The 27,783-nt window shown below is 35.6% G+C and overlaps 1 protein-coding gene across 2 annotated transcripts in view; it reads left to right on the top strand.

The window, feature by feature from the left end:
- MOSPD2 (motile sperm domain containing 2) overlaps positions 1-27,783 on the top strand; it is a 48,710-nt gene that overhangs the window by 3,243 nt on the left and 17,684 nt on the right. For both annotated transcript variants that reach the window (XM_007991081.3, XM_007991080.3), the window contains exons 3-7: positions 16,077-16,232; positions 18,694-18,780; positions 20,469-20,623; positions 23,942-24,002; positions 26,305-26,343. In XM_007991081.3, coding sequence (XP_007989272.1) covers positions 16,077-16,232; positions 18,694-18,780; positions 20,469-20,623; positions 23,942-24,002; positions 26,305-26,343 — 498 coding nt within the window. The remainder of the gene's footprint in view (positions 1-16,076; positions 16,233-18,693; positions 18,781-20,468; positions 20,624-23,941; positions 24,003-26,304; positions 26,344-27,783) is intronic.

Below are 27,783 nucleotides of genomic sequence, written 5' to 3'. Positions count from 1 at the left end.
AATCTCTTGTGACAATAATTTATTAAGTTCCTTAAGTACTCATTATATGCCTAATTCTGGGAAGCAGTGTATCGGTATTAGAGAAAGAGCAGAGGAAGGATAGAGCCCCTTCTCAAACTACTACAACCTAGTAGAGGCAGTAAAATAAAGATAGCTATTAAAATTAAGGTAAATTGTATTAAGAGTAATGGTGCTGAAATATTTTCTGTAGAAATCAAAGAGAGAAATAACATCTGGATGGGGTGGCTAGTTTAGCACAGAGTTAGAAAAACATTCATTAAAAAGGTGGTATTTCTCATGAACTTCAGAAGATGGTAGAACTCAGCCAGGTAGAGAAGGTGATCCAGGCAGATTGAATAGTCTGAACTGAGGCACTGAGGTCAAAAGGTATGGGGCATGTTCGGAAGCAGTAGGAAGTCTGCTTTGATAACTTTAAGGAGGGTAAGCACACATGGCTAAATACAGTGGAAATATAGTATAGAGAGCCTTGGGCACCAAAGTGATGTGTTTGTACTTTAGTTAATATGGAGAGCCATTGAGAGGTTTATAGGTTTTGTAATTAGGTTTGTTGTCTGGCTTTACAAGTATATGAATTCATTTAAATTAATTTGGGTCATACCAAAAATATCTGAAGAAACCCCCGTAAACTCACCATTCAGAGATAGGTGTGATAACAGTGGATACATTGTTTACGGTCTTTTTTCTTTTTTTTTTTTTTTTTTTTTGAGACGGAATTTCACTCGTTGCCCAGGCTGGAGTGCAATGGCACAATGTCGGCTCACCACAGCCTCCGCCTCCCAGGTTCAAGCAATTGTCCTGCCTCAGCCTCCTGAGTAGCTGGGACTACAGGCATGCACCACCACGCCCACCTCATTTTGTGTCTTTAGTAGAGACAGGGTTTCTCCATGTTGGTCAGGCTGGTCTCGAACTCCCGACCTCAGGTGATTCGCCTGCCTCAGCCTCCCAAAGTGTTGGGATTATAGGCTTGAGCCATTGCACCTACAGTCTTTTTTCTATACATTTAAGAAAACAAAGTTAGAAGACTATTCTGGGCTAGGCGCGGTGGCCCACGCCTGTAATCCCAGCACTTTGGGAGGCTGAGGCAGGTGGATTACGAGGTCAGGAGATCGACACCATCCTGGCTAACACAGTGAAACCCCATCTCTACTAAAAATACAAAAAAAAAAAAAAAAATTAGCCAGGCGTGGTGGTGGTCGCCTGTAGTCCCAGCTACTCGGGAGGCTGAGGCAGGAGAGTGGCATGAACCCATGAGGTGGAGCTTGCAGTGAGCAGAGATCACACCACTGCACTCCAGCCTGGGCAACAGAGCAAGACTCCATCTCAAAAAAAAAAAACAAAAACTATTCTGTATATAATTTTGTGTGTTATAAAATACATTTTTATTGACATGATTTTATTTCTCTGTATTTATGAAGTAAGCAACATTGTATATAGCCATTCAATATTTGGTTCTATAAATAAAAGATAGTTTTCTTATCTTTTGTCCTAGATAGTCCCTTTGTGGACATTTAGATTCTTTCCAGTTTCATTTAATACAGTTTTTTTGTGTGCGGTAATTCAGATTATTTCCTTAAGATTCATGTTCAGAAATTGAATTATTGGTTTTAAGAGTGTTTATATTTTTCAGGCCTTTGATCATATATGCTAAACTTCCTACATGGAAGTTGCACCAATATTCATTCCTGCCAGCTTGTAGGAGAGTGTTAGTCTTACCACACCCTTACTCATATTTAGTGTTGTTATTTCTTAACTGATGGTGGTTTTAGTTTGCTTTTGATTGCTAATGAGGGTAAATTATTTTCATGCATTTACATCCATTTGTAGTTTAAACATTTTTTATTAGTATGACTTTTAATATTGGTCTGGGCTTTTCTTGTTCATGTCACTTTTACTTTTTTTTCAGTTTTTGAATATATTCAAAATTACCCATTCCTTTGTGGTTTCTTCTATGGGTATTAAGTTAATAGGTTGGTGCAAAAGTAATTGCAGTTTTTGCCATTAAAAGTGACTTTCTAGTCTTTTCATTTTTGTTTTGTTTTGGTTTACTATTTTTTAATTTTGAGTTTTGGAATTCTGTTATGTACAAAACGTATAAAACACGAATAAAATAAATACCCCTGTGCTCACTACTCAGCCAAAGAACTAGAGCCTCCCCGTACTTTAGAAGCCTCCTGTGTATCCCCGTGCCTGCTATTCAGGGAACAGTTACTTTTTCTGCATTTGATGTTACTCATTCTCTTACTTCTCATTAGTTTTACAGCCTATGACATATTCCTCACCAATACTTCATTAGGTTTTGCCTCTTTTTGAACTTTATATTAAAGCTGAATATATTTTTTCATGATTTACTTCTGTTGCTCAAAATTCAGTTATATTGTCAGATATGACTAATTTATTACTTTTTATGGCTGTGTAGTAGTTCATAGAATGAATATACCAATTAATGGGTTTGGAGTTGTTTCTAGGTTTTTGTATCATGTACAATATAGCTATGAACATCCTTATACATGTCTGGTGCACACATGCAAGAATTTCTCTTGGGTAGTGGTTCTCAAAGTTGGTTCAAGAACTGGGGTTCCTTGAGGCCATTGCAAGGAGTTTGAGAGGTCAAAATTATTTTCATAATACTAAACTACCATTTTCCTTTTTCACCTTCATCCTCTCACAAGCATATGGTGGCATTTTCCAGAGGCTGGGTGGCATGTGATGATGCCGTTGTTCTGATGGCTGATAGACTGTGTACTTTATGTTCTCATGTCTAATTCTTTTTCTCAATTTTCATACCTAATACAGTAACTACCAATAAATATAACCCATATCAACAAAGAAGCTTTTGGAGGGTCTGCAATTATTTGTAAGAGTGTAAAAGGTGTCCTGAGACCAAAACGTTTGAGAACTGCTGCTCTAGGGTTTGTTCCCAACAGTAAAATGGGTAGGTGGTAGAATAAGCACATTGTTTCTTGTTCAACTTTAGTAGGTAATGCTGAACTGTTTCCCAAAGTGATTGTACCAGTTTTCATTTTAACCAGCAGTATTTGGGCATCCTTACTTTTCTACACCCTAACAATAGGCACTGCAAGTTAAAAAAACTAATAATTGCCCATCTGATGGGTGTGTTGGGAGATCTCATTGTGGTTTTAATGTCTTTGAATACCAGTGAGATTGAGCGGTTTTTTGTTTTTTTTTTTTTCATACCTTTATGATAGGACCTTTGGTTTCTGCTTCTGTGAAAATTACTCCTTCCAACTCTTCTTGGTCCTTATTTCTTCCATGTAAACTTTAGAATCAGCTTATCATATTTCTGCAAAACAAAAGAAAAACCACTTTTGCTGGTATTTCAGTGGTATTATGTTAAATCAGAATGTAATTTCATGGAAGTTGACATTATCATGGTTGAGTCTTTTTATCCAAGAACCTGGTATATATTTGTATCTGCTAAAGTCTTCCTTATTGAAAGATTTATAATTTTCCTTATAGTGGTTAACACAATCTTTTGTTATATTTCTTCCCAAATACTGTATGTGTTTTATTTTTGTTGTTATTTAAGTGGTATGTCTTAATATATATTTTCTAAATGATGGTTGCTGGTTTATGAGAAATATAGATGATTTTTTTCCATTAATATTGAATTTACTCTTATAAATTCTGATAATTTACCTGGGATTTTTTATGTACATAATAACCACCTTGAAATATTGATCGTTTTCTTTCTAACTTTCCAATTCTTAAATCTTTCAATGCTTTTCCTTTATTACATTGGCTGGAACTTTTAGAACACTGTTGAATAGAACCAGTGGTAATAGCCTACTTATCTTATTCCTGATGATAGAAAGATAGCTCTGAACATGTCACCATTAAGTATGATCTTTGTATATACCCTTTATCAAAGTGAAGACATTTTCTTCCACTTTTGGTTTGCTAGTTTGGGTTTTTTGTTTGTTTTGTTTAGTTCCGATTATGATTGATTATTGCGTTTTACTAAATGCAGTTTCTTCATCTGTTGCACGCATTTATTGTATTTGATGACATTTTCATTTGGTATTTCTCCTTTACTGTGTTAATATGGTAGATTACATTGATAAGGTTTTAAAAATAAATTGCTAAATTCAGTTTACTAATAGTTTAAGGATTTTACATTTGTATTCTTGAATTGGCCTATAATTTTCCTTTCTAGTGTTTTTCTTGTGCAATATTGACATCAAGATTATCTAAGCTTCAGAGTGAGTGTTCCCTCTTTTCTATTCCCTGTAAGATATGTTCATTGTTTAGCACAACCTGATTCCCGAAATTCACCACTCCCCCAATTTATTATTGTTGTTTTATGTATCAGTGTTTGTTTACTTACCATGTATTTACTACTATTTTCTTCCTGAGTTTCAGATCTTGTATCCTGGGTCATTGTTGTTTCAACTAAAGTATAACCTTCAGGTTTCTCCTGGTGGGATCTGTTGGTAGTAAACTTTCTTGGTCTTGAAAATACCTTTATTTTGTCCTTGTGTGTGTGGTTTTTTTTTAATTAAGCAGTTAGCTTTGAGGAATGCCTTCATTTTGTTAGGCTGAAGGAGACGACGTGGTTAGAGAAGTAGGAGAACCAGGAAACTTTATTATTGTGGATAACAAAAAAGAGAATTTCAAGGACAGGAAGATAAGCAGTAACTGGAAAAAACTCCTGTAGGGTAAAGGGAACATATAACAGGGATTGTCCTTATTGATTACTCTTTCTTGAAAGGAAAATGACATTTAAAATGTAACTATAATACTGGAGAGTTTGCCTATGTGTCTAGACTATGAACCACTCAAGGGACTAGCTCAGGCTCCACTCATCTTTGCATCTGCAATACCTAGCTCTTTTAGGCTAGCATCTGGCAGGTGATCACAGATTAGTGCTCATAACTAATGAGTTATTATTATTTCCAAGTGAGGAAGCCTTTAAAAGATAGATAAACAAACAGACACACTTGGATTTGCTTAAATTCTGCTCCATCATTAACATTCTCAAGATCAACCTTTTTAAAGTTGTCACCATCAGAATAAGAGGAAAAGATTTTAAGAGGTTATGAGATGAATGGATAAAGACAATGTGGTATATATGCAGCCATAAAAAAGGATGAGTTCATGTCCTTTTTAGGGACATGGATGAAGCTGGAAACCATCATTCTGAGCAAACTGTCGCAAGGACAGAAAACCAAACACCGCATGTTCTCACTCATAGGTGGGAATTGAACAATGAGAACACTTGGACACAGGATGGGGAACATCACACACCGGGGCCTGGCATGGGGTGGTGGGAGCGGGAGGGATGGCATTAGGAGATATACCTAATGTAAATGGCGAGTTGATGGGTGCAGCACACCAACATAGCACATGGATACATATGTAACAAACCTGCACTTTGTGCACATGTACTCTAGAACTTAAAGTATGATAAAAAAAAAAAAAGGAAGAAAAAGAAAATGTAATATATATATATATACACACAGTGGAATACTATTCAGTCTTTTAAAAAGAAGGAAAGCCTATCATTTGTAACAGTTTGGGTGAACTTGGAGGACATGTTAAGTGAAATAAGCCAATCCCAGAGAGACAAATACCACATGATCTCACATAAATGCGAATCTTTTAGATTTTTAACGTTGAACTCATGCAAGTAGTGAATAGAATGGCTGTTAACCAGGGGCTGGAGGGTGAGGGTTGAGGCAGGAGATTCAAGAGATATAAGTCAAAGGAAACAAAATTTCAGTCAGACAGAAGGAATAAGTTCCAGAGATACATTGTACAACATGGAGACTATAGTTAATACAATGTATTGTATACTTGAAAATTGCTAAGAGTGTAGATTTTAAGTGTTCTCAGTACAAAGCTAAGTATATGAAGTAATGCATGTCAGTTAGCTTGATTTAGCTGTTCCACAATATATAAATATCATGTTGTATACCATAAATATAATTTTTGTCAATTAAAAAATTAATTTTTAAAAGAGAGTTATCAATTTATGTCCTTATGACATATCTAAAAATATCAAGACTGCTTTAGAGAATATCAGATTGTAACTTCACATTGGAGACTTGAGTGATAAATTTGTGTTGGGATAGAGAATTGGTAAACCTATTTATTTTTTAATGTTTCTTTTCAGTAATGACTTTTTGCAGTGCCTAGCGAATACTCTTTTTACTCATCTCTTTAAGTTGTTTATACCTGTTCTTCATATATCCTCATTCTGAATGGTTAGGGAAATGTGCGACTCTAAAGAGTCTGTTACTAGGGGCCGGGCACAGTGGTTCACTCCTGGAATCCCAGCACTTTGGGAGGCCAAGGCGGGTGGATCACCAGGTCAGGAGTTCAAGACCAGCCTGGCCAAGATGGTGAAACCCTGTCTCTACTAAAAATACAAAAATTAGCCGGGCGTGGTGGCGGGTGCCTGTAATCCCAGCTACCCGGAAGGCTGAGGCAGAGAATTGCTTGAACCCGGGAGGTGGAGGTTGCAGTGAGCCGAGATCGTGCCGCTGCACTCCAGCCTGGGCAACAGAGTGAGACTCCATCTCAAAAAAAAAAAAAAAAAAAGAGTCTGTAACTAGAATACTGTCATTTCTAAGATATCAGTTTGTTTTTAGTCATTGTCATTTGGAAAGCTTGCATGAGAGGAGTGGTCTGTTTACCAAATCTACTGTGTGCTCTTGATAGTAGTACTCTATCATATGAATATTTTTCATTACTGAAAATTTACTCTCTAACAAGAATTTTGGTTTGATAAGATCTCTAGGAGATTGAGTAGTGCTCACAGAAATTCCTAAAGGATTTTTTCTTCCTGCAGCCATTTTGCAAGAAATAGGAGGACAAAAGTTTGCTACATTTCAATCAAAACTAGTTTAAGCTGAATTTGTAGTGACTATAAAGATTTGACACATATGTGTAGAATTTTCTTTGATATTAGAGTACTTACTAGTTGGGCCACGGTTTGCAGAAGCTTTTCTTTACCCATTATGCTGCTATATATTCACAACTGACATAGGACATTCATAGACAATTTTAAAGTTTTTCCACAAGTACTTACTCTATACCCAGATCATTGGAGGAAAAAAACAGATAAAAATGTGTAAGGAAAAATAAAAGGCATGAGAAACCCTATATACATTTAATCAAACTTCCAGAAGGAAAAAAAGAGTGTTATTAGGAGAAATAATAATTGACAGTAACCCAGAATTTATAAAAGATATCAAATCCTCAGATTAAAGAACCATAAGAAAATCTGAGCATCATAGAGAAAAAGAAATTAATCTCAAGGCATATTTTAGTGAAACCAAAAAACACCAAGGACAGAGAAAATCTAACAACCCAAAGAGAAATGACACATTATCCACAAAGAAACAAAAATCAGACTGATACTTGATTTCTCATCAGTAACAGTATTGCCAGGAAACAGTGAAATAATTTTCTGAAAGTGCTAAGGGAAATAACTGCTCACTTAGAACATTTTTTCAAAAGTGAAGGTAAAACTTTTTAGGCATTCTAAGATTGACCATTGCTGGGGATGGGGGAACAACTACTCGTCTACTTCACTAGTAAGTAAATAGTACACCAAAAGAAGCAGAGGGATGCAAGAAGTAATGAAAAGCAAAGAAATGGGTAGGCAAATTAGTAAATAAAAAATCTAACTGTGGATAGTAAGAAAAAATAACAGAAATAATATTAAGAGTAGAAGAAATGGAGGTAAAGTATTACAAGGAACTTTCAGAATGACAATAGAGGTATTAACTTCAGATTTTGTTGTTTTCAATGTGAATACTTAAAATAAGGGTAACCCTTGAAAGACAGAAATAAAATGTTTGACTTCCACACCAGTGGAGGAGTGAAAAGGGGAATAGAGAAAAAGTTCTCTCCAGCAAGAAGCAGAAAAGGAGGAAAAAAGCAGCATGGTTACTAGAAAACACAGAGGAAGGATTTTTAAAGATCTTAATTGCATGCAGTCTAAAAGAGACTAACCTAAAATAAATTAATGTAGAAAGGTTGAAAATAGATGGAAAAAGATACAAAACAAATATTAACCGAAAGTAATCTTGTTTCGGCAGTACTTTCATTAGGTAAAATGTTAGTTAGGGTGAAAGACGTTAATACATATAAAAAGGGATACTATTCATGATAAAAGGAACCATAAAAGTGTATAACACCTAGGAACTAACAACATAAAAAACTACCTAACCATATAACCTTAAAATACTCAAAGCAAAAGCACCCAGAATCATAAGGGAACTCAAGAAATCTACAAACTTGTTGAATGATTTTAACAACCCTCTTTCAGAAACAGAACTAGCAGGCAAGAAATATTTAAGATTTAGAAGATTTTAACACTACAATGAGTAAATTTGATTATAGATATATATGTGTGTGTATATAAGCATATAGACTCTCCTGCCCAACTAGTAGAGAATATATACTTTTTGAATATATATTTGTACTTTCAGAGTCTTTGCAAACATTCACCACATACTAAGTCATAAAGGGGGTCTCAGAAAATTCCAAAGAAGCTACATCATACAGAACATGCTCATACATTATTAAGCAACTACATCAGAAGTCACAATAACAGGTACTTAAACACATGTCATATAATAGAAAATTAGAATAACACACCTCTAAATAATCCATGGATTACGAACTTCTCAGCAATGTGTGTAATTCTTCTGCTAAATGGCCCATGGGTTAAAGAGGACATCACAATGGAAATTCCAGAGTATTTAAAGTTAAGTGTATCTTCTAAAAACCTACAGCAAATGTCATGTTTAATTGGGGAACTTTAGAATAATTCCCATAAAGTCAGGAAAAAGACAATGATTTCTGCTATTATTTCAATAATTCTACATTATATAGGATAACTTAGTTATGAACGTGGCAGGAAAATATGAGGTATAAAGTTTGCCAATCTTATCATAGGCTTATGATAACAACACAAAAACTTCTAAACTGCCTAATCTAGCAAAGAAATGTAAGGCTTTTATGGGAAGATCAAAGGGTAACTTCAGCTTTATCTATGACATTCTAGTCCTTTTATTTAAAAAAAAACTGAAGCCAGTAACTTAATATTTGTTAATTTTGGGCTACAGCTACATAAGTATTTGTCAACATCATTTTCTATTCTATAATTTTTTAACTTTTCAAAAGGGAAGGAAAAAAACAGTTTGTTAGTGAAGTTCTGGGTCCTCATTGAACTCAAGATCTACTAGGGGATAGACTTGTACATGGCTAATCATTCAGTAACAAAGATTTAGCATGTACTTACTGTGTGTTGGGCAGAGTTGGAGGGAACAGGGTGTGACTTTTCAAAGTCCCTGACCTCGTGGAGCTTAGTAGAGGAGACAGCATCAGTCCCACTCCTCATGCCATCCCCTATTTGAGGAGCTCCTCTCAAAATGACTGACTCTTACTATTATTTTATTAGTTTTGATGAAATTGGCCTTACATTCTCCCATTTGACCAAAATGAGCCAAGTGAATGATTATAGATAGTGTGCTTATGCCAAGACCTTGAGACAGAGTCTGTAATATACAGGAATAGACCAAGGTCCATTATATCTAATTAACCTGGATAACTGGCTGGTGACTAATGAGGACCTGGGGAACAGTTTTGAAACTTTGCTTGTTGAAGTGTACTAAGGAATCCAGCTCTTGAAGGATAAGAACTGAAACAGAAAGCACCTCCCCTTTTTGCAATAGACCAGAGATCAGCAAAGTCCTGTTTCTGTATGACCCTTGAGCCAAGCCTTTCAAAGGTTGTTACACACACACACCCACACACACACACACACACACACACACACACACACACACGAGAGAGAGAGAGAGAGAGAGAGAGAGAGAGAGAGAAAGCGAGAGAGAGAGAGAGAGAGAAAGAAAGAGAGAGAAAGAGAAAGAAAGAAAGAAGAAAGAAAGAGAGAGAGAAAGAAAGAAATCAGCAACAGAGAATGTAATATGGCCCTCAGAGTCTTAGATATTTGCCATCTGGGCCTATACGGAATAAGTTTGCCAGCCCCTGCAGTAGAACAACAGTTCTCGAAGTGTGATCCCTGACCAGCAGCATCAGCAGTATATAGGAACTGGTTACAAATACCAATTGTCAGATCCCACCCAGAATTAAACAGTCTAGGGGTGGGGCCCAGTAATCCCAGTTTTAATAAGCCCTCCTAATCATTCTGATATGTGCTGAAGTTGAAGAATCACTGCTATAGACCAATGGCTTAATCCCATTATAAAAGATTACCTGTCTCTCAGTCTCACCAGTTTCACAAAAAAGTGGAGATTCAGAATAGGCCAACTAGCAGAGAATAATCTTGAGGGAACATTTTGTTCTTTTGTCTTGATCACACCCATTACTGACATTTACACAGTCCAGCTAATAGAAATAGTCCATCCAATACAAATGCTCTTTTAAGGCCCTAGAAGCACTTTCAGTGGATCTGTGCTCAGAGTCATGGAGAAATAAGAAATCCTAAGATATTTTAAACTACTATAATGATCTAGTTATATGTTTGCTGCTTTGGAACATTAACTGTTCTCTAGTTTTCACTATCAGAATACTTTCATATTTTTTCAACCTTTATCTGAAATTTAGGCACATTTATAACAACAATATACTTCCAAGATTTTCCTTCCTGGTTAACTAATAGGTAAATTTGAATTTAGTCTTCTTTTCATGGTTAGCATTCTATCATATGTTGATAGAAATTCATCTGTATAGTGTTTAAGTTTTTCAGTGTTCTTGATCTTTCTAAGACTGTAGGTAGACAGACCTCATTTTCATTTTACAGAGAAGAATAGAAAGCCTAGAGCCTGCTTAGCTTCACTATACATAGTGGCATGGGTCTTCCAGCTCCATCATTCTACTCTACATTCTGAATGTGGCCAGAAATTTTCTCACGTTGTTAACCTTAAAACACAGTTTCTGACCTGTTGGTAACATCACTAGCCAACAAATGCAAGAGAAAAAAAGAAAAGTTTATAATAAAATTTGCTATTTTACAAGTTAGAACTATAGTTTCTTTATCTTACAACACAATTTTTAAAAAATATTAATTTTTTTATTTAAAAAATTGTATGTGTGAGAGAAACAGTGAGAACATACACATGCATGTGTATTGAGAGACGTGAAAAGCTGAGACAGGTCATCTTTACCTTGGAACATTTAATACTGTGTGTTCCTAGAGACATATCACCATTGTCTTGTATCTTTAATTCTTTCTCTGCCAAATTATGGACTTTACAATTTATTTGGTGGTAATACACTTGTATAAATGTAAGAACAATTTACAGAGCAAAATTCATGTTAGAACAAATAAATAGTAGAAAGGGCCAATGAACCACAGGGTGCTGGTAGTTCATTAAGAAGGTTTCTTCATGAAGGATTGGCTGAAATTAGCTATTTTAAAGAAATACAGAGATGAGGCTTAAAAATCCACCACTTGGAATTAATGTTGTTTTTGATGTGGTTTTCACCGGTATTATGAGACAAGGTATCATTCGTGTATGAGGACAAGTATTGGGAGAATATATATATATATATATATATATATATATATGCACACACACACACACATATCTTTTTATAAAACTGATCATATTCTATTCTATTCACACCTTCTGATATGGTTTGGCTGTCTCCCCACCCAAATCATCTTGAATTATATCCCCCACAATTCCCATGTGTCGTGGGAGAAACCTGGTGGGAGGTGATTGAATTATGGGGGCAGGTCTTTCCTGCACTGTTCTCATGATAGTGAATGAGTCTCACGAGATCTGGTAGTTGTAAAAATGGGAGTTTCCCTGCACAACCTCTCTCTTTGCTTGCCACCATCCGTATAAGACATGACTTGCTCCTCCTTGCCTTCTGCCATGATTGTGAGGCCTCCCCAGCCACGTGGAACTGTAAGTCCATTAAACCTCCTCTTCTTCCCAGTCTCAGGTATGTCTTCATCAGCAGCCATTATGAAAACAGACTAACCCAGTAAATATATATGTATATATCTCCTATTAGTTCTGTCCGTCTAGAGAACCCTGACTAATACACCTTCTCACCCTCATCTCTACACTTTAATTGTTGATAAAGTTTTTTAAAAAAATGTCCTAGGTGTGTGTGTGTATGTGCATTCATGTGTGTTTTTATATCTTTAACCTTTTTGAGTGTACATCTTTAGCATCTTTCTGTAACATCTTGTGTTAGTCAGTTTTGTGATGCTATAACAAAATACCTGAAATTTCATCAGTCTTAGTCCATTTATCTTGCTTTAAAGGAATACCTGAGGCTGAGTGATTTATAAAGAACAGAACAGGATAATTTATAAAGAACAGAAATTTATTTTCTCAGTTTTGGAGGCTGGGAAGTCTCCGATCAAGGTGCCAGTATTTAGTGTCTAATAAGGGCCTTCTTGCTGTGTCCTCCTGTGACAGCAAGTGGAAGGGCAAGAGGAGGACACTGCTGCATGAAGTCTCTTTTATGAGGGCCTTAATGACATTCATGAGGGAGGAACCCTCATGGCCTAATCACCTCTTAAAGACCCTACCCTTAATCCTGTCACGTTGACAACACTTGAATTTAGGAGAGACTTGCTTCAAACCATAGCACATCTGAACTTACCAAAGGACTGGTTTTCTGAAATTTCCAGTCACTTGAGGGCTCAGTTGTCTGTAGGCTGTGTGTGAAAGCAGAAAATTGTGTTGACATAAGCACAATTAATTATCACCCTTGGCCTTGTGCTTCCAGGCCATGTTTTCCTTACCTTCAATGCTCAGTTTATCATGTTTGTTTCTCTGCCTTTTCTATCTTTACTTCCCTCACCTTTCTCTTCTCTGTGTCTCATTCTATCTGCCTCTCCCCCTCTCTTCCCCCTCACCCCTCTCCTCTGTCCTGTTGTCCTCTGTCCTCTTCTGCCTCTACTTTTCTCCTGCCTCTCTCCCCCAACCCCCATGTGCCTAGCTCTCAAATCTTTATCTTCTATTTTCTTTCCCCCACTCTGATTTCATTTCTATTTGTCTAGGAGTAAATGGTCAACAACTAGCATGTTATATGTAAGAACATTAATAAAAGTCATTTTAATATAAATGGGGATTTCTAATTTCAAAGATCAACATTGCTGAAAGCTATCAAAGAGCCATGGGCTTTAAATTTCTTGGTAATGGGCATTCATTTGTTTATGGTATCCCTAGTGATGGTACTAGCAGTGGTGGGAAAAATGACAACAACAACAATAGTGCTTTATTCTTCTTAATATGGCTAATATTTGCTGAGTTTTTACCACTTGCCATATATTGTTCTAAGTAATTGGTTTTTAGAATATATCTGGGGACCCTCAGGGATGGCCAAGACTTTCAGAAAGCTATGAGGTCAAAACTGTTGTCATAATAATGCTAAGATATCGTTTGCCTTTTTCACTTTCTTTACATTTGCACTGATTACACGGAAGCAGTGGTGTGTAATCAGTACCGGTTGCTTCGCCCAAATCAAGGCAGGTAGTCACTGTAGTCCTCATTGTCAGCATTCTTAGTTTAAAAAAAAAAAAAAAAGCCAAGTTTATTTTAGAAAGTCCCTGATAAAACAGTAAATTGTATTAAGTCTTGACCTTTGAGTACATGTCCTTTCAATGTTCTGTGTGACAAAATGGGGAACTATGCATAAAACATTTCTGCATGCTAAATATGTTTGAGTTGCCAACTGAATTAGTCACCTGTTTCACAGGCCACCCTCTTCATTTGAAAAAAAAATTTTTAAATGTGCTTTGAATACTGATGAATTTTCAAATAGCAGAGCTAAACAACCATCTCTAAGATTACCTACCACAGAACCACTCATTTTATAGATTAGAAAAATACAACCCAGATATTAAAAGCCATATCCAAGACAACACTCTTATAAATGCGTGATTTATGGCCTCATCTTATATTTTATAGTGCTTTAAATTTCCAAATACTTTCATATATATATACTTTTTCATCCGATCCTCATACAGCTTTGTGAGTATGTAAAACAGCTTAAAGATAAGGAAATTGAGACTCAAGGAAGACAATTCTCTGAATGCATTTTATATTTTCCTGGCCTTTCAGCTATTATCTCTGAGGGCCTGAAGTAAGGCAGTGCAAATCAAGAAGAGATAGAATTCATAAAACCTGGCAACTAACTAGATGCAGAAGAAAAGGAAATGAAGGAGCCAGGGAATTTCCTGAAGTTGTTTTGCTTTGTTTTGTTTTGTTTTTTTGTATGAACCTTAGGAGGGTATGACTAACTGAGAAAAAAATGAAAAGGAATAGATTCCATCAACAGATGTTTATGGAAGGCCTTTTCATTGGCACTACTGTAATCTGCTTTGGAGGATGCTTAGATGTATAGACTGTCTGTCTTTACTGTCTATTTGGGAAATATGTCTTCCATGCCAGTAACTCTTATTTCAAGGTAAAAGTAGTAAACACCTTAAGAAAAGCTTAGTTCAAGTCCCATAAAAGTAATTGCTTTTGCATCAACCTAATACTTCCAGACTCAGGGAAAATTTTATGGAAAGGGGAGTGTTTGAAAGGAGACTTGCAGAATGGTAGCATTTGGATGAGCAGAGACAAGGGAAGTTCAGTTACAGAATAATAGAGCAGGGCAAGGAAGGAGGAATGTCTGCTATGCAAGTTAGTGGGAATACAGTGTGTGTGTGCAACTGATGAGAAATTATTGTTATTAGAAATAATTATTCCAAGAAATTATTGAAAATGTTGGCCAGAGTCTGAAAATAGTAAATACCATAATATGGCATACATGATCAGTTTTCCATAGGTACTTAGTTAATTTTTTTTTTACTGTTTTTTTATTGTTGTTGTTGTTTTCTTTTTTTGTCCTTATTTTTGTATTTAATTTTATTTATTTATTTATTTATTTATTTATTTATTTATTTATTTTAGACAGAGTCTCACTCGGTCACCCAGGCTGGAGTGCAGTGGCACAATCTCAGCTCACTGCAACCTCCGCCTCCCGGGTTCAAGCGATTCTTTTGCCTCAGCCACCCGAGTAGCTGGGACTACAGGGTGTGCCACCATGCCCAGCTAATTTTTGTATTTTTAGTAGAGAGAGGGTTTCTCCATGTTGCCCAGGCTGGTCTCAAACTCCTGACCTCAGGTGATCTGCACGCCTCAGCCTCCCAAAGTGCTGGGATTACAGGCATGAGTCACCACACCCAGCCTACTTAATTTTTTTTTAATGACACTTGCCAAACAAATGTCTTTTTAAAGTACAACTTAGTTATTTCTTTACGTATGAAATTTCTTTATTTTTCATTGACTTAAGAATTTCAAGTTCAGATAACATAATTGATCTTCCCAGATGTTGGTGTATAGTTTTAGAGAGGGCTGTACCAAATATTTTACTCTGTTGTAATTTTTAACATCTGTAGTGGCTTACTTAAACCTGCAGTCTTTAGATAACTGTATTCTCCTCACACTTGGAAATTCCATCAGTCTTAGTCCATTTGTGTTGCTATAAAGGAATACCTGAGACTGAGTGATGTATAAAGAAAAGAGGTTTATTTGGCCCATGGTTCTGCAGGCTATGCAAGAAGTATGGTGTCAGTATCTGCTTCTGGTCAGGACCTCAGGAAGATTCCACTCATGACATAAGACGAAGGAAAGCAGGCATCACATGGTGAGAGAAAAGGCAAGAGAAAAAGGAGGAGATGCCAGGCTCTTTTTAACAATCAGTTCGAGTGTGAACTAAGAGCAAGAATTGAGTCGTTGTCATGAGAATGACACCAAACCACTCTTGAGGGGTCCTCCCCATGACCCAAACACCTCACACCAGGCCCCACCTCCAACACTGGGCATCAGATTTCAACAAGAGACTTGGGGGAACCAAACAAACCATATCCCAGACAATAGCACCATCAATCTTTTAAATGACACTTTTATCTGAACTACATCCCTGAGTCTATCCTCAAATAGCTTAACTTTGTCTTCAAAGTCTTTCTTCTCCTTTGCCATTAGTGGTTATTTTTCACTGCAGAATTAATCTGACTTGGATGTTTATTCCTGTTTTTTCCCTAGATAAGTCAGAAAAATATGATGCACGTGATGTTGAAAGGCTACAACAAGATGATAACTGGGTTGAAAGTTACTTATCTTGGAGACATAATATTGTAGATGAAACACTGAAGATGCTCGATGAGAGTTTTCAGTGGAGGAAAGAAATTTCTGTCAACGGTAAGCTGTTCAATTTAACCTTGACTGTAATATATCCTGTATAAATGGTATTGTTTTACATTTATCTAATCATGTATTTGCACATACTCCTAGCAGCCATCATAAACACCAAAATATAATTATTTATAAAGACCCAGTAATACTTTCAAAGGAACAGCTTATAACTCTTTTTAGTAGGAACATTCATAAGGAAATCAGATCACCAGAGAGCAGAATCACACTCAGATTCTTCAGTCACAGCAAAGTTTCCTAATCTGTGTTTAATTCAGTACCATTAAGCAATAGCAAGACAGTAGCTTTGCTACTAGGCTTAGAAATAAGGAGATACTGTCCATTTTTCTCAATTATTTCCTATGCCCTTCTCTATCCCCACAGTTCCTTGTGCTAATAGGTTAATAGGTGCACCATATAGAATTGTTAAATGAATGAGAGTCACCCCAAAAATGCAAACTTATCCCCAGGGAAGCCTATCACAGTCTTTTCTTTATATTGTTTTTATTTTTTTCAGTACATAGTAGATGTATATATTTTGGGGTACATGCAGCCTTAGCTTCTTAATTTCTAAGTCTGCTACTAGATTGAATTTTTTTCCAAAAATGGGAGTTTCAAGTCTTGTAGTTTTATAATGGTCTTCAAGTATATGATGACCTGTTAGTTCTCTCCTCCAAAAAATTGAATAAGAAGAAACTGGCATAACTTCTGATTTCAGTTAGGCATAAAGCAGAATTTTCTGTCCTTGAAGATTATAACCTCTGAAGTGACTTCAATCTGAAGACTTAACACAAAATGGTCAACAAATAAATCTAGAGCAGATACTCTCCTCACTCTTCATGCTTGCAGAAGGAATCCCTGAAAAGGGGAGTAGTAAGAAATAACGTGATTGGAAATTTAACAACCGTAGGTAATTTCAACAGTGAAGTATTTATTAACCAAGCAAAGAAATATAAATCTGATATTTCTAAACGAATTAAGTACCGAATAAATATTTAAATTCAACAATGTTTGTTTTCTTACATAGAATTGCTATTTTCTGGTGGAAAATAGCAGAGATCTGGTAAAAGGGGATGGGGAAAGATAAATCTTTGAAAGGTCTTAAGGTACTGCTGGTGAATGAAACAAAAGCATTGGCATTTACTGCCTTGCTATGTTGGTCCTTAGCCTTCCCAAAAACTGGAGAGGCACTCTGTTTGTTCCTCCTGCTGAAGTTCAAGTTCTCACATTTTTTGTTTTCATTTCTTATTTTCTCTTTTCTTTCTTTCTTTCTTTTATTTTATTTTGAGACAGGGTCTTGCTCTGTCACCCAGGCTGGAATGCAGTGTTGTGATCATAGCTCACTGCAGCCTTCAATGCCTGGGCTCAGGTTAAGCCTCCCACCTCAGCCTTCTGAGTAGCTGGGACGGCAGGCATGTGCCACCATGCCTGGCTAATTTTTATTTATTTATTTTTAATTTATTTATCATTATTATTATTATTATTATTATTATTATTTTTGAGATGGAATCTTGCTCTGTCGCCCAGGCTGGAGTGCATGGCGCGATCTTGGCTTACTGCAAGCTCTGCCTCCCGAGTTCACACCATTCTCCTGCCTCAGCCTCCCGAGTAGCTAGGACTACAGGCGCCCACCACCAAACCTGGCTAATTTTTTGTATTTTTAGCAGAGACAGAGTTTCACCATGTTAGCCAGGATGGTGTCAATCTCCTGACCTCGTGATCCACCTGCCTCAGACTCCCAAAGTGCTGGGATTACAGGCGTGAGCCACCACGCCCGGCCTAATTTTTATATATTTATCTTTGTAGAGAGGGAGTCTCACTGTGTTGCCCAGGCTGGTCTCAAACTCCTGGCCTCAAATGATACTCCCGTGTTGGCCTCCCAAAGTGCTGGGATTTTATGAGTCACCATGCCTGGCCATTTTTCTTGAAGTATTTTCCACTTTCCTAAAGGTTTTTAAATGCATTAAAGTCTACTAGATAACAAACTTCATATTAGATTGGTGCAAAAGTAATTGCAGCATTTGCCATTATGTTTAACTGCAAATACCACAGTTACTTTTGCACCAACCTAATAGAAAAATACCATTTTACTAAAGAAACCAAAGTGATTTTTTTCTACTAATTCCGAGGCTGCAATGTGGATATTTACTGGAATGTTCTCTTGAAACTCTGATGGTGATTGTTTGCAAGTCATTATGTGAAACAATCAAAATGTGGAAATGTATACACATAAATAATGACCTCTCAGGGGAAACGGAGTTTGTCCATTTTGGTCACCTGTGTCATTATTTAGTTTGTTTCCTTGGTAGGAAACACCACTTTATATTGCCAGAGATTTTCTTTTTGAATGTTTGGGTACATTATATCATTTTTAAATATCAGAACTACTACATAACATTATCTTTACATTATGAGTTTTATTTTTAAACCCCTAAATTACACCTACTGATCAAAGCTTACCACTTTTTAGACCTTAATGAATCCTCCATTCCCAGATGGTTATTGGAAATTGGTGTTATTTATCTGCATGGTTATGACAAAGAAGGTAACAAATTGTGTAAGTATATTTATGTTCTGGCTTTTCAAGATTTTGAGATTGAGATATCTATGTCAACTGAATTAAGAACTAGCAGAACTTTCTCCATCTGTAGCACTTCTCAAGTCTACTGCAATGAGGGATTGGTAGAACCATTTTTACAGAGTGTTAGATACTTAGTAGCTGTACCTACTGTTTGCGTTATAATAAAGTAGGCAATAAAGGCAAATGCTGCATCCTACAGCATAAACAAAGTTATTTAATTCAGAGTCATTATCTTCTTTCTAATCTGACTGTGATATTAAAACTCAACTTAGTGTTTTTATGGAGAATTTTTTTTGACAGTCGCTAAAGGTTGCTAAGTAGGCCTTTTCCTTTTCAAGTCTCCCATAATCTCACTCTAGCTTTTTCTGAAATGTGTATTATAATGAAAGGAACAGTAACAATCATCTCTTTTGTTCCAATGACTCCCCTGTTATACCTCTCTCCCACTTGCCCCAAATCCAGCCTGGTTTTGTACCAGGGATGCAACTTGGCAGGCGAGTTTGAGCCCCATACTGAACAGATGTCCTGCGCTCGTCTTCACTTCTCCATAGCATGTTGTCTGTCCCTGTTTCAGCAATACTCTTTTTGCATTTTTCTCTTACTGCCACCTCCTCATTTTCAACCTTTTTTTCTCATTTTTCTTCTTCCTCCTGTCCCTTAAAGGTGTTTCCCAGGCTTTATTCCTTTCTTGCATCTTTTACCTTACAGCTGATACAGTCTCCTTGGGTGATCAATCACGAGCATCTTGGCAGCTTTAGCTACCTCCCCCAGCACAGTATTGACCCCACACTATCCCCAGGACACATGCACATACCTAGCTACCCACTGACTGGCCCCACCTGCCTGTCAGCAGCCTTTAGCACAACACACTACTGAACATCCATGCCCCTCCACTTGCTCACTTTCTGTATTGCCCACCTCAGTCCCACTCATTGGCTCTTCCTCTAATATAGCTTCAATTTGGCCTTTTTTCCATCCTCACCACCTAGTTCCTCAATTCAGTTTCTAACTACTACCCCTTTGCCCCAGTCCCTTCCCAGGTCATAACCTGGTGGGTTTCCTTCTCTACCTCCTCCACTCTACCCTCTGTGCTATTGCCTGAAAGGTGTTCTAAAATAGGAAAATCAAAATGCCCTAGAGTTTCATTCAGAGTCCTTCAAGTCCAGTTCTTTCCTATTTTGCTTCTCCTCTCACCACTCATCACATTTCATCTTAGCTACTACCACCACCTGAACAGTTTACCGTGCTCCACACACATGCACGGCACTGGCTCATGCCTCCATCGCCCTGTGTCAGTATCTTTCCTCTGGATGGAACATTTTTTCCAGTGCTCGACAAAAGTAGTGATTTTCTTTTTTGTTAAGCACAATGCAGAGCACATTTAGATTATTATCAAATAGTGTTTGTTCATCTGTATTTTCTTTTCCCTCTTACAAGTGAAATTTGTTTATTTCCTAAGGGAAAGAAACAGTCTATCTCTTTGCTACTCTTTAATTTAAGGCTCCCAAGTGCAACTGTTTCTCACTAAAAATAAGAAAGAGATGTTTTTGATCTAAGAAACAAAATGAATTGTAAATGAAAAATGTCAAGGGAAAGACAATATATATGTATAATAATAATATAATGCCATAAGTCTTGTTCTTGTTTTTATCTTCTGCTTAAAGTCTGGATCAGGGTGAAGTATCATATAAAAGACCAGAAAACCATATCGGACAAAAAGAAGCTCATAGCATTCTGGTTGGAGCGTTATGCTAAGAGGGAAAATGGGAAACCTGTAACAGTGATGTTTGACCTGTCAGAAACTGGAATAAATAGCATTGTAAGCATTTTTCATTCATTTCAAATCAGTGTTTATCATGGCTTCCTCACTTTCTCCTATCCTTGCTGCCAACCACATATTGCTGTAAAATTGAGGTAACTAACTTGTATTAGGGATTTATTTTTTCACCTTGCAGTGTGAGTGTAGTCAAACATGGAATAGGGCTTGCAAAGAATTAAATTTGTTTCTGTATTTGGCGTTGAAACTGTTGATTTCCTAGAAATGTTCCTTGTCTGAGACACAGGATGGGGAGGTAGCATGTCAAGGCTGGCAAGGTATGAATCGATGTGATAACTGTGAACTTTGATATCAAAGCTAATATCCTATAGCACCTGCCTCGGTGTGTGCCACAGAGTAGTATATTCAGGAAATATCAAGTAAGGTAATATACCGTCTCGAATTTGTTATATTCATACCATGTTTTACAGTTGGAAGATGTTCAGATGAGTTTTGCACATATAACATTTTGTGATTTTATTGAGTGTTTTTGTTTGCTTGTTTGGATTTGTTTTCTATCTGTTTGATTTGGTTAGCTTTGGAAACCAGTTTTCTTCAGGTGATTTTGCCAAGCTTGAAAAATAAGTAAAACCTACCTGTCTTTAATTTGGGTCCTTGTGGCCTTAGTGATACCTACAAACCCTTCAGCAGCAATTGAGATCACTTGGCACATTTATTCTAACTACAGTCTCTTATATTTAATCTGTGGCTGATTCTGATAGCAGTAATGTCGAATTCGCAAACGTGCTCAGGGCAGTGTTGAAATCTTTTCGGAATTCCATTTGGCACAGTATGTTAAGAACCTTAAAGTGTTTGTATTTATACTCTTTGCCTAGTAACCAACTTCTGGAAATCTATTCTAAAGAAATAACCCTGAATACAGAAAAAGCATCATATATCAAAATATTTTCTCAGTGTCATTTAAAGTAATGAAAAATTAGAAAAGAAATGTAAATGTTCAACATGGTGAAATGGCAGATTATGGTATATCTAATTGATGGAATATATATAGCTATGTAAAATGTTGTTTATAAGGAATTTATAGTAATATTGGACAGCACACTTTTTTCTGAGACGAAAAAAGCTGTTTGATTATACATACTGTAATATGCATGTATACTATACCATGGTGATACATAGCCCAACAAAGGAAACTGTAGACATTATAACAAACACCAAATAGGCTAGAGAGAACTGCTAACAAGAGTTTTTTTGTAGTGGCAGGACCACAAATTTTTTTTCATGTTTCTATTTCTCTTTTTATTTTTCAAGGATCCGATGCCCTGGAGTTTTCCAACCTAGTTTCCTTGTCAATGGGTTTTAAATTAGAGAGAGTAAATTATTTTATATCCAAAATCAAAATCAATTTGCCTAGATAAATAAATATGCCATGAAAATAAATCATGATTATTTTATCCTTTGGATATGATAGTTTCCTAATTATAACCCAGAATCATGAAGAATAAATGTTAATATTTTTGTTGCCAAGTATAAGGAAAGAGAATTGACTTGAACTGTTTTATTTTTTTCAAGCTACATAATTATCTCACCATCTTTAATTTGTAAATAAGGTGTATTTGCACTGCTAAGAATTTAAGTCATTATTAATGTTTTAAAATACTTGAATCTTGCTGAATAATTTATTTTTATAAATGACCCTTTCATGATTCACAAAGAATTTAAGTGAGCTTATAAAGATGTCTACAAAATCTCAAGGCAAAAAATAAGAAAATCATTTGCTAGAGTTGGGACACCAGTTTGGCTCTAAGCTTTCAGCTGCCTGGCTGAAAGAAATGTAATCATTTAAAATTATTCAGCAACCATCCTTCACAACCAGTGTGTTAAAAGTATATCCATTCCTAATACTTGAACTAGAAAGTCTTTCATGGGTCCTCAAAAGGACGTTTTACAAGATAATGAATAACAACCTCGAAAACTTCCTTATATAATGCTGAGCAATAGGGTTGATGTAGCTATTTCTTATAGTCCCCATTAATAGAATATACCAGTGACATCTTATCATATCCACTTGAATTAGCAGTAACTCACGATTTTACGAAGAAGGATATTCAATTAAATAAATGATAGAAACAAGAATGTTATACCAAGACTATTTACACAAAATCTCTGGGGGCCATAAATTATAAACTAGGTAAACGAGGTAACCAAATTTTTACGTAACTGGTTCTTTTCAGCCATTTTCTTTGACTGTTACTTAACTACCAATTATGAAAACTCCATGCACAGTGGCTATAATGATTAATTACAAAAGTATTATTTTATATATATATACACACACACACAAAGGTATTATTTTATTTATATATATATATACACACACACACACACACAAAGGTATTATTATATATATACCCATAACAAATACTTAAGATAGTTAAGGATGCTTACTTTTAGTTTACTGCAATTAAAGATGCTGCAACTAACATTCCAGGGATGAATTTATAAACTTTCATCTCTAGGACAACCCACCTTTCCAGTAATTGTGATGGATTTCAGTTTGCTTGGTTATATCTTTCATTCCACAGTCTTTATAAGATGGCCAATCGGAATTAGTGAATCAGTATGTGGCCATGGAGTAAAATGACCCATGGAAATAATAACCTTAATGACCTAATTTACTGTTGCTGTGCTCAAAGCAGTAGAACCAACCAGATAGCTATGTTTGTAGTCTCCCAGAAATCAGAATCAGCGAACAACACTGGAATATAAACTGAAAAACTAATTATACGTCTCTAAATAAAATGAAAAAAGCCAGAAGTGGAGTAGATACAGCAGGCCAATGTGATTAGATTAAGTATTGTGATAAAAAAAGATTGATAAAATATATTTTATTGACACTGTTATGAGGTGTAAAAATTAGGATTAAAAAGCAAATATATGAGAATTTACATACATGTGTATTATCATCCCAAGTAGTCTGATTATAAACTGTTTACTTGCTTCAATAATTCTTTAGTTATTCAACAGATTTTTAGAATTTCTCTGTGGAGATTGCTTTTAGATCCATTTTATGCCCCGTTGCCTTAGCAGCCTGAAGTACGTAACTAGTCTGAGGTAATGTGAATAATTTTAAAACATCACTAAGCATCTGGTTTCTTCAAGTCAGTTTTAGGGCTGATTATTATAAATAGCTTAATGACCTAAAACCTTAATCCTTGAGAATATAGATATTTAGATATGAGCTTACTTTTTAAAGAATTTAATAATTGTCTCATTTGTATTTAATTTTCTCACCTTTAGAAATGTGCAATTTTAAGTTATCTAATGTGGACAGTCTTAAAGATTTAATCTTTATTTTAGGACATGGACTTTGTACGCTTTATCATCAACTGCTTTAAGGTTTATTACCCTAAATACCTCTGTAAGTAACTTACTCCTTTATAAAAATATAACATTGAAACTGTAGACAATGTCTGAGAATTGTGGAGCCTTATAGTATTATAGACTTTCATACCTGAAACTTTGTTTTCTGATGAAGAATTTTAAATATGTTCATAGACATTATTCTAACACATCCAGAGGACAATTTTTCGTAAGTATTCATTGTCCTTCACAGTTAATTTTAAGAGTTTAAGTTCTAAACCATATGTATGGCATCCTATAACACACATACCCACTCACACACATAGGTACATAAAAGCATACATTTATTTCAAAATTATCTCGTTTTAACTAATATTTCAATTTAGAAATTCATTTCAAATAGTATTTATTATATGAAACAGATAAGCAGTACTGATAAAGTACACTGTATGATAAGCAGTATTGATATATAAAGTATACTGTTACCAACTGTTATTTAAAAATTGTCATTAAGAAAATACTTGACTAGAAGGTACAACTTTTGAATCTGGCATTTGGAGTTTGTTTGTTTTTCGTTGTGACTATTCCATTAATTACCTGAATGAAGAACTCCTAAACCTTATATAGTCCATTTTTTACTTGTTGAATTTGTATGATGGGTTCCCCCTAGGGAAGCCAAGATGCCAACTCACATAAACAGTCAAGTATATTTAACCCCAATGGTTTAAAAGTGAAAAGACAGAAGAGAGGCAACAGGGACATCAGAAAATGGGAATTTACAGATCTGCCTGAGCGTACTCCTAGAAAACAGCAAATTGGGTCTTTTGAGACTCGTGATTCAGGTGACTTTAGCATAAAATCCCTAAATTGTCTTAATTTGGCATATTCATTTTACTGTTGTTAATGAGAAGTGAGGAATAGACAAAAAAGCATAATGGATATCAAGAGTCACTGCCACCCCTAGCTCTATACTCTCATCTTTTCAGAGAGAGTATTCATGAATATTTTTAGGTGAAAAGAATGATCAATAGTGTCCAGTTTGGAGAACCTGTACTATCTTAGGTTCCTTATGGATTTTTCCTGTATCTGGCATGTACCCTGATTCCTTAAGGCCTCCTGAGCAGTGCCAGTCATTGGTCAGTAGGAAATCACTACCCCATAGTTTTAGTTTGTTGCTCTTATGGACAAAATGAAAAAATACCCACTTGATCATTGAAATATCTAAAGGAGTTTGTGAAGAGCCACTTATCAATAGTATAAATATTATTATTACTTTGTAAAATATATCTGAGATTCTTTTGAGAAAACTATTAAAAAGTTAATAGATCTATATAAAGATGAATTATATAGATTCATCTTAATTAACTAGAGATTATATATACATATATATATATATGTTCTACCTACATAATGTAGCTTTGCAGACATTGAATTTTGTGGAATCTTAATTGATTATTCTTCAAAATCTGTCATGAAGAATAACTATCGTATCTTAAAATCTTAAGTCTGCATTATTTTAAGCATATCCCAGATGAAGACTGCGGTATTAAGCACCAGGGTGCCTCTTCACAGATGCCTTTTTCCTTATATGTACTTTATTTGTCCTACATTAATGCAACAACTCTAGGAGGTTCTCTGCTCAGAAAAGAGTGAAATTACATTTTGATTCCTCTGGAATAGAAGAATGAATTGAATCTCAAAAGTCTTCTTTGCAGTTTCTGTTTCTTTCTCACAGTTGTCTCATTTGTTAATTGGGCTGTTTAGTATCTTCAACTCAGTGTGTAAATAATACTTCTGTATACTTTGGAATTATTAACTTCCTGGTGCTCATGATGTAAATTAGAAATAATTTTTGCTTCTGAAAATGTAGTGATGTATTAAAAGGGGAGGGGGCAACTGTGAGACTGGTTTAACAATAGAATCTCTAGAAAATTGTAATTGAAACCATAAATTAGAACTGGAAATGATTTTAAAGGTCAGTGGCCTCAGAGCTACTATGACATGCCACATCCAAAGACTCCATTTATCCACTTAACTGTTTTCTTTTGTACTTCCCTGCAAACAACAAACACAGTGAATGACAAAAGAATAGGCTGTTTACCAGAGGACAGTGACAGTGCACTATTGATTTCCCACAAGTCCTCCTCCTGGGCTGGCACCTCACCATTGTGACATGCTAGTTCAGTTCCAGCACCACATGGAATACTATTCGTGATACTATACACTTCACTGAATTAGAGCTCAGACAATGAGCTCAGTTTTTACTTACATTTAGATGACCAGTATTTTCTAGGCCAGTATAAGTGATATTATTACAGAGGTACGGATTCACATTCAATGAATTTTTTTTCATCTTTCAGCAAAAATAGTGATCTTTGATATGCCTTGGTTAATGAATGGTGAGTATATTTATACTTTCTTAAAACAAAATGTCTAATTTTCTTTGCCAATTTAGCCATATTTCTACAATTGTTTAAAATAATGTTTATATTGTCCTTTGCATGCACTCTTAAGAGACTGGAGCTAGAGCACTCAAAGGCTATTCCTAAGCAAACAGGGCTAAAATTCTATACCCAGGATCTGGGGGCACCCATTAGTCTTCTTTAAAAACAGCCTTGCCAGGCATGGTGTTGCACACCTATAGTCCTAGCTACTCAGGAGGCTGAGCCAGGAGGATCACTTGAGCCCATGAGTTTGAGGCCAGCTTGGGCAACATAATGATACCTTTCTCTTAAAAAAAAAAATTAACAGCAGCCTCAAAATATTCAACCATTAAGGTAATACTGTAGTCAGAAGCCTGAATTTGACATGCACAGATAAGGTGTGTCACAGAACACAGGCCTTGTCTAGGTTTTCTCATGGGCTTCAGGTGTTGAGAAGGAAGGTGGAATCAGTCTGAAACTCACCCCAAATCACTGTAGTGACATGACCCTTTTGACAGTCATGATATCTTTTTTGGTAAATTTTTTTTTGAAAAAGCCATTGGTTGATAAACTATCTTGACCAACTTTAAAATTACTATAAATTTAATGTTATTAAATGTTATTAAATGTACATTCTCATTTGTGTTTGCAAAAGTCAGTTGTTACATAGAAAGCAATAGAGAAAATCAACAAATCCAAAACTTGGTTCTTTGAAAAATGCAACACAATTGACAAACCTTTAGCTAATAAAGAAGAAAAGGAAAGACTCAAATTATTAAAATCTGTAGTGAAAGAAGGGACATTACTATTGACCTTAAGGAAATAAAAAGGACTATAGGGGGATACTGTGAATAATTATATGCAAAGAAATTAGGTAACCTACATGAAGTTAACAAATGCTTAGAAAGATACAAACTACTGAAACTAATTCAAGAAGAATCAGAATAGAAATATAAAAAAGGAAGTTGAATTAGTAATCAAAAAACCTTTCCATGAAGAAAAGCCCAGGCCCAGATGGCTTCACTGGTAAATTATGTGAAATATTTAAAGAAGTGTCAACATGAATCCTTCACAAATTCTTCCAAAATATAGAAGAAGAGGAAATACTTTCCAACTTATTTTATGAGGCAAGTATAACCATAATATCAAACATCACAGGAAAAGAAAACTACAGACTAGTATTCCTTATGAAAATAGATGCAACAGTCCTCAACAAAGTACTAGCAAATTGAATCCAGCAGCATATAAAAAGGATTATACACCATGACTAAGTGGGCTCAACATATCAAAATCAACTAATGTAATCTACCATATTAATATAATGAAGGGGAAAATGATGTGATCATCTCAAGAGACACAGAAAAAGCATTTGACAAAATCTAGTACCCTCTCATGATAAAAGTACTCAACAAACTA

The sequence above is a fragment of the Chlorocebus sabaeus genome, chromosome X (genome assembly GCF_047675955.1).
Source record: "Chlorocebus sabaeus isolate Y175 chromosome X, mChlSab1.0.hap1, whole genome shotgun sequence".
Lineage (NCBI taxonomy): Eukaryota > Metazoa > Chordata > Mammalia > Primates > Cercopithecidae > Chlorocebus > Chlorocebus sabaeus.
This window is presented reverse-complemented; position numbering and strand designations above follow the sequence as displayed.